We start from the raw sequence: 18,421 nt of genomic DNA, 5'->3' as shown, positions 1-18,421 counted from the left end.
TGGGGCAGTCCCCTTCAGGGAAATGGGCTATAGGAGTCTGCCATGGCAGGGGCTGTGCTTGGGGGTTCCAGGGGGCATGGTTTCACCATATGTCCAACTGTGACAGCCACATAAGTTTGCTTGAAGGCTTTGCTGTATCAGACTAAGGGCTACTCCAACCTGTGTGAAGCTGGGGTTGTTTGGTAGTAGAAAATAAGAGGTGGTACACTACAGTACCAATGAAGAGGTGTTATGGTATCGTGGGGGGGTGTCTTATTTGTTTGAAAGGCAGATGCCCAACATTGCTATGTGCGGTTTTGTATACATAGAATTTTGGCACCGAATTTCATTAAAAACGAAATTGGAGGTGAATTTAGAACTCCCAGCTCAGGCAAAACAAAGATATATCTCTGTTTATATATATAAGAGATGAATCAGTCTATTTCCAGTCTGTATCAATTCCTCATTAAATTGGTTCTGTCCTGTTTCTGCATTTTTGTGATTTTTTTTAACTGCCTGAAAATTTGTATTTAAATTTGTATTTAAGCATGTATTTTTGAATGTATTTTCTCACAAAAATATGTAGAGGTATAATATTTTGTCACAAAATGTGGATTTCTAGATTTATTTTTTTTTAGTAAAATACACTTTTATATTTAAAAAAGCTTTTTGGTACATTGTTCAGCTGAGAGCTTCATTTCCAAAATTTGGACAATGGCAAAATCCAAGGGATAGTTACATTCCAACCTGCACATCAGTCCGGGAGATGAAGATCACACCAGTTCACATCAGAATTCACGATGATTGAATTCTATAAGCATCCCTAATTTATAGATCTATATGGATCTTGGTTCAAGAGGTGGCTCATAACCTATTAAAATATATATTCACAATCAACCATTAAAAACACAGCAACAGTGCAATCCTATACATGTCTGTTCAGAAGAAAATCCCATGCTGGCTGAGGAATGCTAAAAATTGTATGACTTTTTTCTGTCCGAACATGCAAAGGATTGCACCCTAAATTAGGCTTATTTCTAGGTAAATGGGTATATTGCAGCCTAAATAGAGAAATAAACTTGTAGGTTAAAAAAAAAATCACATAAACATTGGTGTCAGATCATATTAGAAGCAGCTATTTTAATGTTCTTTATAGAAGAGTACAAAGAGGGGCCTGATGGAAACACACAGGGTGGTGCCATGTCAGAAAAGGCCATTTCCTCAAAAAGTGGGGCTATTCTTCTGAGCAGCATTGACATCAAACTCCACCAAGAAATAATCAAGGCAATCTTTGGAACTTCTTTCTGGGACAAAACATCAGATGATCTTTAGTGAAACTCTAAAAGACTGTGTTCAGTCAGGGTGATAGAAAATAGAAGAGGTCTACCAGCCAATTTCCAGTGGGACGCTTAGCACACTTTGCAATTTTTGTGAACTGCCAGGGAGCTTTGGCTATTGAGCAGTATAGAAATAAAGAAACAAACAAACAAACAAATAAATGTTTTGTCGAGGCACTTGCAAAACATGCTGGTCTAGGTGGACATTGGCTTGAAAATGTGTAAATTCGAAACCCTTTTACAACCAATAAGATTCAAGAAAACAAAAAGAAAAGTATAACTGGTTAGCCTACTCCTGCGCTAAATTTATCAAAATTTCAGCGGGGATGGCATGGATCCATAGTTATGGTGGAATGCAGAATGTTCTTCCCAGTTGAAGAAAACAACAAGGTCAAGTAACTGGGAGAATCATTCTGTTGTGTGTCAAATAGGGATGTATCGGAATTTCAGTTTTTTGCTCGCAAAGCATGCAAGCATATCCCATCTGAAGCTCAGAACTGAAGCACAAGTGCAAGTACATGTCTGCCAAAGATATTAGCAAATTGTTGAACATGTGTTTGCGTTCACCTCATTCCTGATTCCTAGTTTGTTTTGTACAAATTTCCTAATTTGCACAAATTTCCTCAGTAGATTGAACCAGCCCCACTTTAGTCTATGGAGGAAATTTGTGCAAATTATGAAATGTGCACAAATTTGGGGAGATTTGCGCAAATCTCCCATTTGATCACTGCTCAATTTGTGCAAGTTTCCCATTCGCGCAGGGTGAACAGTGACTGCAAACGCTAACAGAAATTGGGCACAAGACGAGCGGTGAGACAATGTTTGGAGAATCCTAGTGGTCGTGAACATTGCTCGTTCACCCATCCCTAACATCACATTTGTTGGAATAAGCAACAGCCATTAGTTAAAATTTACTCTATGGAGGGAGAAATAACTGGCTGAGAAGCCACTAAATGGTTAATGCATGTAGGAGTTGGGGTGGTGGTTTTGATTTCACTTTTGCCTGCTTCCTTTGCTTGCTTTAGTTGTAAGAAGAAGACTCCTGTTAATATTAAGTAAACATCCTGTTTAAAGCTTGCAGCTGTCTTTTCTCTCAAGTACAGTCAGACTAAACTTAGTAGGCAACAAGATTATATTGGGATCTGTCTCCTGGGCACATCTATGCTTCTTACCTGCATCACTTGGAAGAAGAAAGGTAAGGTGCCCTTTTGAAAACTATGTACACAGAGACAAGCTCTTTCGAGACTAGCAGTGTTTCGAGACTAGCGGTGTTCTTTCGAGACTAGCAGTACCTATCTAAAGCAGTGTTTCACAGTGGGATACACAGCAGCCACAGATCATGCGCTGGAGATGTTGCATGAATCACTGTGAGACTGTGGATCTCGGATTGTTCTTTTTACATGTTCACACAGATGGGGTTTCACATGATTGATGCAATCATGGCAATTTTCTGGTGTGTGTGTGTATCTGATCCTACTATGCATGGCTAATGTGAGTGAATCCAAAATGCAGCAAGGAGGTGGGTGACGCTCCAACGTTGGTTCTACCAAAGCACATCTTATTTTATTTATTTATTTATTGTATTTTTATCCCGCTCCTCAGCCAAAAAAGGCTCCCGGAGCGGCTTACAATCAATGAACAAAGAAGACAGTCCCTGCCCGCAGGCTTACAATCTAAAAAAGACACGACACACAAGGAAAGGCAATGGGGAGGGGAGACAAAAGAATTAGGTAGACTGTCAGCAGGGCTGGTGGGATGGCCCTGTTCCCCCCTCTCATCTCCCAAAGGAGGGGCAGTGCAATTGGAGGAGGCCCTGATGTTCCCTTTGCCTGCTCCCTCACTCTTTCTTCTTCCCCACAGGGCCACGGATGTCAGTTAGCCCTGTGGGATGGGGGGGACAGGACGACTCCAACTGGAGCAGGCCCTGATGTTCTTAGATGAATGTCAAGGAACTGATTAACCTGAAGGGAATACAGAAATGGATGGAAAGGAAGCAGATAGGAAATGGAAAATGTACAAAGACATATTGAATGTACCATACACGCAAGGGTCAAGCGTGCCAGATAGCAATAAAATGCACCGGGGGGGGGGGAACAGGATGGATGGGAGAGAAGATGTAAATATGACTATGGCTAAAGCAATGCTATTTGAGAACAGTATATGGAGCTTATATACTCCAGAGGCAAGCAAGAAATGGAACTGTAATATATGAAGATGTTTTCAAACGGCTTTTATAGGCTCAAAGGTTTGCTACTGTATTTATCCCAAATGTATTACTACCAAATGGCAATGGACACTGGAACATAACATGAGGCAAAAAAAAGAAAGAAAAAAGACTAGGGCAAATTCTATGAACAACAAATAAAAAATAGAGTTTTGATACAGTTATCCATGTCTTGGTCATCTCCTATTTCGATTACTGCAACACATTATAATGTATACATAGGGCAGCCTTAAAAACAGTCTGGAAACTTCAGTTGGGTCCCAAATAGGGCGTCAAGATTGTTAACTGGGACTAGCTGATGTGATCATATATGCCAGCTAGGGATGGCAGAGAATTCCGCCACGGATCTCAGTGAGGCCAAATGCCAGTGCATTCGGCCCCCCCGAAATCTGTGGCGGAACGGCCTGCCACCCCCCCGCCCCCTGCGGATCCCCCCCGGGACGAGACTTACCTGGGGCGGATCTTCTGGGCGGCGGCGGCTCCGGCAGCGGCTCTGGCAGTGGCTCCAGCGGCGGCTCCGGTGGCAGCTCTGGCAGCGGCTGGTCTTCCGACCGGGTGCCGCCGCCACCATTTGCAGACTTGTGGTTTTTTGTTTTTGTTTTTTTTCAAGACATGATAGGCTACGTAAAGATTTACGTAGCCTATCATGGCTGGGGGGAAAAAAAAACGCGTACACAAATGGCGGCAGCTATGGCCGCCAGCATTTGCGCTCCTTATTTTTGGTGTCTTAATCTACATAAATATTTACGTAGACTAAGATGGCGAAAATAAGGGGAACACAAATAGTGTAGCGGGCGGTATTTGCGTCCCTTTTTGATTTGCCATTTTAGCCTACGTAAATATTTACATAGGCTAAAACGGCGAATCAAAAAGGGACACAAATAGCGCCCGCTACGCTATTTGTGTTCCCCTTTATTTTCGCCGTCATAGTCTACGTAAATATTTACGTAGACTAAGACGGCCAAAAATAAGGAACGCAAATGGCGGTGGCCGTAGCCGCCGCCATTTGCGTACGCATTTGTTTTTTTTAACCCAGAGCCCTCCGCGGCCAGAAATCCGGCTGCGGATGGCTCTGGCCTGGGCCTGGCCGGCTGCTCTGCGGAGCCGCAGTGGAGCACAGCCGGCCATCAAGGATTCCGGGGGGGGGGAGGAACGGAGCGCCTCCCCCCCGTCGAGGATTCCGGGGGGAGGGACGGAACACCTCCCCCCATAAACATAATACGCTGAAAGGTAAGTACATTTCGTACATCCCTAATGCCAGCCCAACACCAGTCTCTGCCAGCCCCCAGTCCATTTCCTAGCCCAGATCAAAGTGTTGATCATTACCTTTGAAGCCTTAAACAGCTCAGTAACTGGAAGGATCATCTCCTCCCATATGTACTACTGCTACCTTTTTAGACCAAGGGTAGGCAACTTCAGTGCATCCAGGAACCAATTTTCCCCCTGAAATTCACTGTGGGCCACACCCCTCCCTGCTGCCACCGTTGTGCCACTGAATTTTTTTGCCGCTGAAAATTGACAGCATGGCAGCAGCAAAAAGGGTCACACAGTTTTCCTTTAAAACAAGTCAGGCGGGGAGTGCATTGGATTCAAGAAAACTTGCTCTCCTAGGAAGCTTACTGGAACACGATTCTGCTTGAAAATAAGGTGAGTGCTCCCCACGTGCCAAAGCAGTTCCTTTCTGCTGCTGCCACGCCACCAAATTTTGGCAGCGGGGCTGGTAGTGAGGCACTGGGGACCACAAAAAGGCTGGGGCCAGGTGCATGCAGCCCACGTGTTGCTCACCCCTGTTTTACACTAATGTTAATTGTTGTTTCTGGTTGTACTTTGGTTCATGCAATTTCTGCTTTCATTCTGTTTTCGATCTTATGGTTGCATTTTACTTCTTTTTGTGGTTTTGCAATTTTACCATGAACTGCACCCAAAACTTTTGTTATTGGGTGGTATATAAATAACAACCACAACAATAATGTTGCTGAATAAATGGAGTCCTTACTTAGGGCCTTTTTACATGTTACACGCACCATGCAGAGCCAGCTTGCAATAGCTTCCCTACACTGTCTTCTAGTGCCATAAGGTGCCGTGTGGCCCACCATATGCCCCTTCCAAATTTGCGGGGAAACTTTCCCCACCAGCACCATCTCTTGCCCAGAATATGTGCTGCTGATGTGAAACGTATACACATAATCCTGAAAACTGGGAGATGACATCAGTGTAGAAGTATCATTATATGTGGTATACGCTTTCATTTCATTTTGTACTACTAGAATCCCTGGTCAATTTGGTTTTGCGGGGTCTTTGTTTTTGTTTGTTTTTACAAAAACCTGCACTACATGTTTATCAAGGGATGAGCATGCACAGTTTTATCTACCACCTTCAACACTTGCCAGGGGGGCGGGGAGCACCCTATGATCATTCTCCTTTCTTAAACAAAATTAACAAAATAAAGCAAAATATACTTCTCTTGCAGAATGTGGAATAATAGAAAAGGACAATCTAAGTCAATTTCTGATTTCTGGCTCTCTTTTTCCTTCTCTTGCTCTTTCCCTGGCACTTTTAACTGGGTGAGTGATTGCATTAATTTCTTTCTTTTTACCTTTTAGAAAAGCTTGGAAGTCCCTGCCCTTATCTTCATTGATTTTGCCTTCCAGAGAGGAGAGTGTCTTGCTCACATCACTCATGACGACCGAAATGTTGTCAACCTTCTTCTGTAGCAAAGTCAGTTTCATCTCCTGGCTGCTAATCTGTTCATCCATTTTTTGTGCAACTGCTAGGTAGGGGGAAACAAGAATGGAACAAAAGAAGAAAGGAAGTCACTAAATCAAATCACAAAGGGAAAAGCAGAAAGCACCGAAACCAAAATTCCACGAGCAATTGCCAAAAGTGGAGTGAGAAGTTTCTGCAGCATAAGAAACTTCTGCATAAGAATGGACCATTTGATTTTTGTCATGTATCTTGAGTTATGAGTGACATTCATACAAGCATAGCAGCAAATAATTGCTGAATAATCCATATTCATTATAGAGTCGTTACAATTCTAGGAGAGTATATTGAATAGTTAACAGAAATTTAATGAGCATAAGTGGAAACTTCTTCTACTTAGTTGGTTTCCTGTGGAGGATTCAGTTCTACTGTTTAAATGAATGCATTATATTCCTGCAGAGCGATCTGAAAAATTGGCTTAGCTGCCATTGTGCAAGCAGTTGTTTGCACTGCAAAAATTAAGCCAGAAACTACTGTTCCCTCTCCTGAAAACTTTCATTTGCCTGGTTGAAAACTCTTTTTGCTTTCCTTAAGATTCTTTGGATGTTTTGTATGAACAGGAACCTCCCAATTAATGGCCCAAGATATTTTGCTGCCTGAGGCAGAACAGCAAATGGCACCCCTCCCCCTCCAACACACACACACACACACACACACACACAAACACACCCCTACCTAAGTCAAGGTGCACGGTATTCCAAATCAGTCAAGTCCCAGAAGCACCTCTCCCCATCCCTGATAGTAAATATACTGCCTCAACTTTGCTTAATGGTGGGGCCAGCCCTGCCTCTCTTTGCACTATGGCAGCCTATCTAAAGTAAAGTACAAGTGTTTAGAGTAAGTAAATGGCAAGGAACACTGATGGAAATATGGAGAAAGTGAGTTCCACACCGAGATGCCTACCATCAGGGCTGCCACACCTTAACCAAGTAGGGTGTCCAGTTACACACTGTGAAAAAATTGCACTGATTTATGTGTAGATACAAATTTAGAAAGAATTGTTATATTTTAAATAGAAATGCAGTACCTTTCACCATAGTGTGGAAGAGTCTTGGGATGTCACGAGAGTCTGGGAAGGGGGTGGAATCCAGTTGACTCCCCCTCATGGCCTCCAGACCCTCTCACCGAGCCTCTGTACTCACCTGAACCCACTCGCAGAGCAGCCTCGAGCCCGGTGAGCAGGTCCTTGCAAGGAGCAGGGGACAGGGGGTTAATGCTGCCTGTCAAGCCTTGACAGACAGCAGAGGCAGGAGCCACTGTTAGCCCCTTCTTCTCCTCTCCTTGCAAGGAGTAGAGAACGTGCAGTTTGCACAACTCCTGCCCCTGCTGCCTGGCAAGCCTTGACAGGCACTGGAGGCAGAAGTTGCCTTTACACCTTGTTCTCCCCTCCTTGCAAGGAGCGGAGAATGTGCAGTTGGCGTGACTCCTGCCCCTGCCACCTGGCAGGCCTTGAGAGGCGGCAGAGTTGCCCATTAACCCCCTGTTCTCCCCTCCTTGCAAGGAGGGGGAAACAAGGGGTTAATGAGCAGTGACGGGGACTCCTGTGGTCACCATTCTGTGTAACAATGGTGGCTCCAGAACTTCCATATTTTTAACGTTGGGTAAATGGAGCCTTTATGGCCGCCAATTATGCAACACTAAAAAGTACGGACATTCCAGAGCCACCATTGTTATGCACAGTGGTGGCTATCTATGAGGGCGGGCAGCCCTGTGGCTTCCTCGGGCACTCGCTAGGCTGTTTAGAAGCTCGCGTAGTGCCTCAAGCAGGGGCAGCCAGGGGAAGCAGCTTGGCAAGCACCAGATGAAGCTGGGCGCGGGTGAGTCTATCCATCCCTATGGAAGACTGTGACCTGGTGACCTGTATGGCTTGCTGAGTCTACTGTTGGGGTGCTGTTGATGGGCAACCTCAAGGCCCAGCTCTTCCTTCTGGTGGTTCTTTAACTTTAAACTGGAATTGGACTGGACAGCCCTTCAAACAGAGGATGCCTTTTAATAGAGGACCATCCTCTGGCAGACCTTCAAAAAGAGGCCTGCCCACCCTTGGTAAAGTAGGACACCTGGCCATCCTTCAGCCTGGCCACCAGCCTCTCATCCTTTAAATCTCCCAAAGAAGGGGGAGGTGATGCATCTACCCATTTGGTCTCTGAACTTTTCATGCCCCCCCTTCTCCTTACCTGCTGCAGTGAACAGGACTCCAGCTATGCAGTGCAGCAGGTGATGGAAGAGGTGGGTGACAGGAACAGAAGTGGAACAGATGGGAGAAGATATTACCAGTGGAGGTTGGTGGCTCCGAATTTGGTGGGGCTGTAAATCCATTCTGGGTTTTAGTCAGAATCAGCCAGAACTCTAAAGAAGCTATCCAAGGTGCTGAATCCTATCCCCAGCATAGGTTCAGTACCCTGGATTGCTCCTTTAGAGTTCCGGCTGGTTCTCACTAAAACGCAGAATGGACTCAAAGCCCCACTGAATTGGAGTCACCAGCCTCCACTGGATATTACTTCCATGTCTCCCACTACAGTGAGAGACTGAAAGGTATGCAGGCAATTTTGGGTGAGTTTGTAAGGTGGCAAAGGCATGATTATTGCCTGTCTGTCATTATCTCTGGACTACTGAATTGCATTAGCAGCGAATAATATTAGGCATGAATAACTATTTAACATATGCCACGGCCACACTGGAGGTCATTGCATCCAGCGACATTGTCCCTGAAAATTATTTTTCCTTCCAACACAATGGCGCCCGTGTAAGCCATTCTCTATCAATATCCTGTTTCCCCCACACACACCTTTCCCAGCAGACCCCACAAAGGAAACAAGATTGCAAGAGACGCCGATGCTTCATCACCTCGCTTTTGGTGGCCAGGGGGATTTCTTTTATTCTGGTTTTAATAAATAGTGTTGACAACGATTGTGTTAGGGACTGTAGTAATTACAACTGCTGACCTGGGTCGCTGAGGTCCGGCTGTTGCCACGGCTGCAGTTGGTTTCCCAGTGTTCCCCCGTTGGCAGCTGCGTTGCTCTCAGCCTGGTTGCTGTGTATAAGTGATTTATCCTGTTGGGCTAGAGAAGGAAGAAGAAGAAGAAGAAGAAGAAGAAGAAGGGTGAGTGAAACATTCAGCATGACTAATTCATCCAATACATAGCAATATCATTCATTGCTGGTGCTGTTCTGTGCCCTCTTACTCAGCTAAATCCTAATAGTTTCTGCTGATTCCTGAGTTAGCTGCTTTGCCCATCTGGACCACATGCTATGCCACCATACTGGTAGGGGATAGTGAATGGCTTTAATTCTTCCCACAGAGGATTATAAGCATCTCCTCCAGATTGCAATTGATCGTGATTTGCAGAAGCTTTGGGCTAATGCAAGGTTCACCCTCCCTTATCATTAAGAACACTTGGAGAGCTGCAAGATTATGAATGCTGAAGTGGAGGCTTAGAGAAGGGCATTGAGCAAGGCCAGCAAAATAATTACATCTTGCCCATCGCACAGCTCCAATGATCCCGGGGAATGGTAATCCAGGTAATGGGTTCATATTAGGGATGCTGCAGAAGTTTGCAAGGTTTCGATCTGGATTTCAACTTTGCCCTTTCATAAAGCTCAGAGGATTTTTGAGCTTCAAGTTGAAAATATGCAACACATTTGGAAAACTTTACTGAGAAGTGAGAGAAGGACAGGATTTCACTGAGGACCAGCCTAACATAGCCCTATCTTTGGGTTGTTTGTTGAAGCTTTGCTATTGAATTCAGCCTCCACAATAAGATGTATTTAACAGCGTTATACAGCTTCTAAGATCTCCAGCAGGGTTTCCCCTATTCCCCGATGCCAAATGAAGAAAAGGAAGAAGGCAGTCTGGTGGCCAGGCTATATTTAAGGGGAAAGTGTACATGTAATTCGATGTTCCTGAATACAACACAACCTTAATACACGCACACTAGTGTCATTCTGGAGAACCTGAAAATGGCCATGATAGGTGGACCCTTGGTCTGATCCAGCATGCTCTTCCTATGGTCTTAAGTACTTATTTGAAAACCCCAAGGTTGCCAGTTTCATGAAAGGCTTAGAGGACACACCAGTCAGGAAGCTAGAGAAGAACTTTTATAATCTTTTTTCAACAAGAACAGAACAGCAAGAGGAAACTTCTGACTCCACCAGATACACCTGAGGGTCAAACTGCACATTGCATTGAAGATGTAGCTAGCAGATGTACTTTAAAGATACTGACAGGAACTATAGGAAATGTAGTCCTTACACTTCCTTACATCAATGGCTGCTGCTGTGGCTGCTCGTGACAGTGTCTAGGCCTTAAGCCTGAGGCCTACACTCCTAAAAGCACCTCCTGGCACCAGGACCCTTGTTTGAATAAGCTTGAGAAAAGCGGGGGGGGGGAGCAGCAGGAGGCCTGGCAGTGAGATTGTCAAGAGTATGATGAGGTCCAATTCAGAATAAAATCAAGCGAAAGTGATATCTTTTCTATCATTTATCCAGCAATCTTCAAAAATTATTTTTACTCAAGCCTGTTCTGAATCGGGCCAGTGGGAGTTTGCTCATCACTAATAATATCACAGTATACTCTAGATAAGAATGAGGAATAATTAAATCTATATTGAGAGGTTACCCAAGGGGCATGCAAAAGAACCATATCATTTTTAATAAAGATGGAACAAAATTGCACTCCAGATGCTTGAGAAGACTCTGAACTGATCTTTTAAAAGAGATACTTTCCAGTAAGTGTAAGTGGCAGGAATTCTATAGTAAATTACCCTCGTTGGCAGGGTGTTTTCTGCTTCATAGAAATGGGGTTCCTCCCATTTAATTGTGCATGCTGTACTATTGCACACACACAACTATAAAGGGGGTGACAACACCAAGCTTCCATACTTTGTGTATATAATATTGCTTGTTGGATGTCCAAAGTGCTTTTTACACAATATAACAGTAATCCTTAGAGCGACCTTGAAGGTAGAGCAGTAGTCATTGCTGCATATTGCAGGGGGGGGGGGAATCCAGCTTCACCTCCTCCTGAAGGCCTGAAAGGTTAAAATTAGAGCTGTGCACAGATGGCTTCTCAAAATTGTCCACATTATTTGTGGGCAGAGAAATTTGGGAGATAATTTCTTCAGGGGAAGGAGAAATTCTTAAAAGTTTCTCACAGGTAGGGCTCCCCATTGGCAGGGTTTGTAGCACACCTTTCTTTTTTGGTAAGGGTTTTGGGGGTTTTCATGCTGCTGCAGCATCAACTGTAATGGTAGGCTGGCCTCCATTTTGCATCCACCACAATGCAAATGTGGGGGGGGGAGTGTTGTGTCTAGCACCGGGGATGAGGTGACCCCAGTGCAGGGTTGCTGTGGGAGATCATGAGAAATTAAAGCAACCTGGCATTCATTGGCGCACCAGAAAAGGGGAGCCAAGGGTAGAGGTCTGCAGTAAGTCCTTGGTTCCCAGCAACTGCCTGAAGATGCCAGGTTCTGATGATGGCCCTGGGGAAGGCTAAGGTTAAGTTATCAATGACTACTAGTCATGATGGCTAAATATTGCCTCCAGTATCAGAGGCAGTATACCTCTCTATACCAGAGGTGTCCTGCTGTTGTATTGTATTGCTGGGAATACAAGTGGGGCGTATGTGCTGTTGCACTCATGCCCTATTTGTGGGCTTCCTGTAGTCAGCTGGTTGGACACTGTGTGAACTGAATGCCTGTCTAGATAGGCCTTTGGTCTGATCTGACACCCCTTCATGGATCACTGCCTTGTTGTGGCGAAGGGGCTTGCGTAACTCAGTGAAGCCATAAGCTATGCCGTGCAGGGCCACCCAAGATGGACAGGTCATGGCAGAGAGTTCTGACAAAATGTGGTCCACTGGAGAAGGAAATGGCAACCCACTCCAGTATTCTTGCCAAGAAAACCCCATGGAACGTATCACAAGGCTAAAAGATATGATGCCGGAAGATGAGCCCCTCAGGTCGGAAGGTGTCCAATATACTACTGGGGAAGAGCAGAGGGTATTTCCAAGTAGCGCCAGAAAGAGCGAAGCAGCTGGGCCAAAGCTGAAAGGACACTCAGCTGTAGATGTGTCTGGGGGTGAAAAGAAAATCCAATGCTGTAAAGAACAATATTGTTTAGGAACCTAGAATGTCAGATCAATGAATCAAGGTAAGCTGGAGGTGGTCAAACATGAGTTGGCAAGATTGAACATCGACATTTTGGGAATCAGCGAACTAAAATGGACAGGCATGGGCGAATTTAATTCAGGTGACCATCATATCTACTACTGTGGGCAAGAATCCCTTAGAAGAAATGGAGTAGCACTCATAGTCAACAAAAGGGTGGGAAAAGCAGTACTGGGGTACAATCTTAAAAACGATAGAATGATCTCAGTACGAATCCAAGGCAAACCATTCAACATCACAGTAATGCAAGTCTATGCCCCAACCACTGATGCCGAAGAAGCTGAGGTTGATCGGTTCTATGAAGACCTACAACACCTTCTAGAACTAACACCAAAAAAAGAAGTCCTCTTCATCATAGGGGATTGGAATGCTAAAGTAGGAAGTCAAGAAATCACCGGGATAACAGGCAGGCATGGCCTTGGTGTACAAAATGAAGCAGGACAAAAGCTAATAGAGTTTTGCCAAGAGAACACGCTGATCATAGCAAACACTCTTTTCCAACAGCACAAGAGACGACTCTACACATGGACATCACCAGATGGTCAATATCGAAATCAGATTGATTATGTCCTTTGCAGCCAAAGATGGAGAAGCTCCATACAGTCAGTAAAAACAAGACCTGGAGCTGACTGTGGCTCAGATCATGAGCTTCTTGTTGCAAAATTTTGGCTGAAATTGAAGAACATAGGGAAAACCACTAAACCATTCAGGTATGACCTAAATCATATCCCTTGTGAATATACAGTGGAGGTGAGGAATAGATTTAAGGGATTAGACCTGATAGACAGAGTGCCTGAGGAACTATGGACGGAGGTCTGTAACATTGTTCAGGAGGCAGCAACAAAATCCATCCCAAAGAAAAAGAAATGCAAGAAAGCCAAGTGGCTGTCTGATGAGGCTTTACAAGTAGCTGAGGAAAGAAGGGAAGCAAAAAGCAAGGGAGAAAGGGGAAGATATATCCAACTGAATGCAGAGTTCCAGAGAATAGCAAGGAAAGACAAGAAGGCCTTCTTAAATGAAGAATGCAAAGAAATCGAGGAAAACAATAGAATGGGAAAGACTAGACATCTCTTCAAGAAAATCGGAGATCTCAAGGGAACGTTTTGTGCAAAGATGGGCATGATAAAGGACAAAGAAGGCAGGGACCTAACAAAAGCAGATGAGATTAAGAAGAGGTGGCAAGAATACACAGAAGAACTATACAGGAAAGATCTGAATGTCCCTGATAGCCATGATAGTGCGGTCACTGAACTTGAGCCGGACATCCTAGACAGTGAAGTCAAGTGGGCCTTAGGAAGCATTAGTAACAACAAAGCTAGCGGAGATGACAGTATTCCAACTGAGCTATTTAAGATCCTAAAAGATGATGCTGTTAAAGTGCTGCATTCAATATGCCAACAAATTTGGAACACTCAACAATGGCCGCAAGACTGGAAAAGGTCAGTTTACATTCCAATTCAAAGAAGGGCAATGCCAAAGAGTGTTCAAACTACCGCACAATTGCGCTCATTTCACATGCCAGCAAGGTGATGCTCAAAATCCTACAAGCTAGGCTTCAGCAGTATGCGAACTGAGAACTACCGGAAGTACAAGCTGGATTTCGAAGAGGCAGAGGAATGAGAGATCAAATCGCCAACATTTGCTGGATCATGGAGAAAGCAAGAGAATTCCAGAAAAATGTCTATTTCTGCTTCATTGACTACGCTAAAGCCTTTGATTGTGTGGATCACAACAAACTGTGGCAAATTCTTAAAGTGATGGGAATACCAGACCACCGTACCTGTCTCCTGGAAACCTGTACAAGGGTCAAGAAGCAACAGTAAGAACCAGACATGGAACAACCGAGTGGTTCAAAATTAGGAAAGGAGTATGACAAGGCTGCATATTGTCACCCTGCTTATTTAACTTATATGCAGAGTACATCATGAGAAACGCCGGGTTGGATGAATCACAGGTCGGAATTAAGATTGCTGGGAGAATTATCAACAACCTCCGATATGCAGACGATACCACCCTAATGGCAGAAAGCGAAGAGGATCTAAAGAGCCTCTTGTTGAGGGTGAAAGAGGAGAGTGCAAAAGCTGGTTTGAAACTCAACATTAAAAAAACTAAGATCATGGCATCTGGCCCCATCACTTCCTGGCGTATAGAAGGGGAAGAAATAGAAGCAGTGACAGATTTTACTTTCTTGGGCTCCAAGATCACCGCAGACAGTGACTGTAGCCATGAAATTAAAAGACGCTTGCTCCTGGGGAGGAAAGCTATGGCAAGCCTAGACAGCATAGTAAGAAGCAGAGACATCACCTTGCCGACAAAGGTCCGTCTAATCAAAGCTATGGTTTTCCCAGTAGTAATGTATGGCTGTGAGAGCTGGACTATAAGGAAGGCTGAGCACCGAAGAATTGATGCTTTCGAACTGCGGTGCTAGAGAAGACTCTTACGAGTCCCCTGGACTGCAAGGAGGTCAGATCAGTCAATCCTAAAGGAAATCAACCCTGAGTGCTCATTGGAAGGACAGATACTGAAGCTGAAGCTCAAATATTTTGGCCTCCTAATGCGAAGAGAAAACTCTCTGGAAAAGACCCTGATGCTGGGAAAGACTGAAGGCAAAAGGAGAAGGGGACGGCAGAGGATGAGATGGCTAGATAGCGTCACCGATGCAATGAATATGAACTTGAGCACGCTCCGAGAGAGAGCGCAGGACAGGAAGGCCTGGCATGCTATGGTCCATGGGGTCACGAAGAGTCAGACACGACTGAACGACTGAACAACAACAACAACAACTGATCTGACATTTCTTATCTTCTCATGCCTGCCTAGGGCCACCCAATGCACGTATGGCTGAGGTGAGATTTGAATCAGGAATTTCTTCTCTGGACTCAAAGCTTGCACCCTTAGGCAGGACATTATACCATCACTGGCTTAAAGAACCTGTCCAGGACCTCTTGGGGAACATTTCAAAGCTATGTGACTAGAACAAGTCTGTTGCAAATGGCTTCTGATTTTGCATGAAATTGGGAAAGGATGGAGGAGTTGAAGTTGCCATAACATAAATCAATACAATGGCTGGGTCCTTAATATCCCAGGGATGAGGGGACAGATCAGTCCAGCTGACAGGTTCTTATGGACCCTGTCGGTGGAGCCTGACCAACTGGACCCTGGCCACAAAATAGCTCCTCGGATCCCATGGGCCCCTTCAATGAGGTCACCTGTATTCTGCTCCCTGGTCAGCAATAATGGAAGTTGCCCCTTGCTCATGGCCATTTGACCATCTGTGACTCTTTGACCATGGGCAGGTCTTGCAATTTTGCATGTCCACCTTGAAACCTACACTGAAGAGATTTGGACTGGTGCCATGCAATGCAAATCCCGCTCATCAAGGATTGCAGCTTGGTCGCAAATGGTGAGCATCATCTTTCACACCTCATGGACAAGGATGAATTAAATAATGCCTTTAATTCATAAAGTTATAAATTGATTTGCAATGTTATGCATCTGTGTGTTCTCACACTGCTGCCCGGGAATTGTTGAGTGGGATAGGAATAGGGAACGTTTTTCCTCAAGCTACTTGTTTGTGGTCCAGGAGGTTTTCACACACCCACACAGGCAGGCACATATCATGGCTGCCCTGAACAGAAGCTAAGCAAACTATCATAAAATACATAAGAATCTTGCTAGTAACTAGGACTGGCCACACCATTAGGCAGAGTGAAGCAACTGCCACAGACACCAGATGCTGGGGGCGGGGGGGAGATGCTGGGGGGGGGGCAGCAGTGGCACGATCCAGCTATTTCCCTTTCTTAGAGGACAGCCTGTCCTGCACCCCCTAAACTAGCCTGCTGCCTACACATGTGATGGCTGATGCTGCCCTGTTTCCAGGGTTAAGGTAAGATTCAAATGCCAGCCAAGTCAGCTTCCAGCTACTGGAATGGGGGGGGAGGCACCATTTTGTCCTTTGCCTTTGGCAGCCAACTGCCTTGGGCCAGCCCTGCCAGTAACCTCCTGGTACCAGGCTTCAAGCTGAAGTGAAAGCCACATGGGAAGCTGCCTTATATTGAGTGAGGCCTTTGGGCCATGTAGCTCTGTATGATCTTGATCTACAATGACTTGCAGTGGCTCTCCAGGTTTCAGCCCTACCTGGATTAAACCTGGGATGGTTCGCATGTCAACCCACTCAGCTGTTGCCCTACCCCAGCCAAAAACATGCTGCATGTGATATTCCTGAACAAATTGATTGTCCAGATGCCGAGATATTGTTCTGTCAATTCCAGCAATCAAGGACACGTTGATATTTCAATCAACATTTCAATCAAGCATAAAGAGTTCGAGTAATCAACTTTCTGCTCCTGGCTCTGAGCTCCTGCCATGCTGGATGCTGAGCAGACTGCACAGGTGCAAAGTCGGCACAGAACTTTGTCATCTATCTCCATTTTAATTACACAGAGAGTGAGAATTCTAGGGCAAGGGGACTCACCTCATAATAAAATGAATATTCTGCACAGGCACAGTTTGTATCATGAGCCTGTTCGTTGTAAATTTTGTCTGCATCATTAGCTTGAACTGTCATTCAAACTGGGACATTCTGCTTGCAGGAGAAGTCAGATCACTTATTCATCACAGAAAGAAAGTAAGATGTATGGGTGGGGTGGGGATGAGAAACTAGCCGCCATGAGAAGAATGGTGCTACGGACTCGTGGGATGAGCAGACGTTCTACCAATGGAAACAGTCCAAGAGATGGACCCTTGGTCTGATCCAGCTGGGCTCTTCACTTTCAGTTTCACTTTCACTCTTCAGTTACACTTTCTCCCTCATGTTATTTTTTAAAAAATCAAGTTATTTCTCTCCCAAATAATGAACTTTGCGAAGCTTGATATATCCTTATCAAAAAAGAAAAGAAAAGAAAGAATCCTCATCCATTGGCACCAGCCAAATTCAATAGGTACAGCTATTCCTAGCATAAGAACATAAGAAGAACCCAGCTGGATCAGGCCAAGGGTCCATCTAGACCAGCATTCTGTTTACATTGTGGCCAAAAAGCTGTCTGTGGGAAACCCCCAAGTAGGACATGAGCATGGAGAGGACCATGGAAGCTACTTGCATGACAGCACTTAAAGATAAGGAGCCTGTCAGAAAAAAAAGAGATGGCAACTCTAATTCAGCACTAACATGGTTGAATACACAGGGATTCAAATGCAGACATTTTAAGAGCAAAGCACTCAAAGCCTTGGGCCTGGATGGACGAATCTGTCATTTTCGGTTTTGCCCACATTCAGGTTCTTTTTTCTTTCTCTCATCTCAAGGGGGTTTTGTCTCAAATGTCAGGAACTCTGCACATTTTAGTAAATTCTAATGAATACTGAATGGAAATGAAATCCCTACTTGTGACCCGCCATGGCATACATAGCCCATCAGGTATGAATTGTGGCTTCCTAGTAGGAATGTACGAAAATCACTTACCTTTCCGGGATTATGCTGATGGTGGGGGGGGAGGCGCTCCGTCCCTCCCCCCGGAATCCTGGACGGGGGGGAGGCGCTCCATTCCTCCCCCCCCCCCGGAATCCTGGCCGGCCGGCTGTGCTCCGCAGCAATTCTGAGGAGCCGCCAGCTGGCTCTGCCAGCAGCCGGACATCTGGCCGCTGGCTAGCAGGGACGAAAATGGCAGCGGCCGTAGCTGCTGCCGTTTGCGTCCCTGCAGTCAGCTGTGATAGACTACGTAAATGTTTACATAGCCTATCACATCTGACTTAAAAACAAACAACAACAACACGCGTAAGCAAATGGTGGCAGCCATGGCCGCCGCCATTTCCATTCCTTATTTTGGCACGTCTTAGTCTACGTAAACATTTACGTAGACTAAGACAGCGAAAATAAGGGGAACGCAAATAGTGTAGCGTCTACGCTATTTACGTTCCCCTTATTTTCGCCGTCTTAGTCTACGTAAATGTTTACGTAG

The 18,421-nt window shown here is 45.1% G+C and overlaps 1 protein-coding gene across 2 annotated transcripts in view; it reads right to left on the bottom strand.

Moving 5' to 3' along the window:
* The window catches only part of MMRN1 (multimerin 1), a 95,594-nt gene that overhangs the window by 32,483 nt on the left and 44,690 nt on the right, over positions 1-18,421 (bottom strand). The window contains exons 4-5 of one of the 2 annotated variants that reach the window (XM_084855627.1): positions 9,246-9,362; positions 6,137-6,310 (exon numbers count right to left, since the gene is read on the bottom strand). In XM_084855627.1, coding sequence (XP_084711753.1) covers positions 6,137-6,310; positions 9,246-9,362 — 291 coding nt within the window. The remainder of the gene's footprint in view (positions 1-6,136; positions 6,311-9,245; positions 9,363-18,421) is intronic. The other variant, XM_084855628.1, reaches the window with a different exon arrangement.

This window comes from Heloderma suspectum, chromosome 5 (assembly GCF_057233095.1).
Source record: "Heloderma suspectum isolate Gila_16-S chromosome 5, 16-S_ref, whole genome shotgun sequence".
NCBI lineage: Eukaryota > Metazoa > Chordata > Lepidosauria > Squamata > Helodermatidae > Heloderma > Heloderma suspectum.
This window is presented reverse-complemented; position numbering and strand designations above follow the sequence as displayed.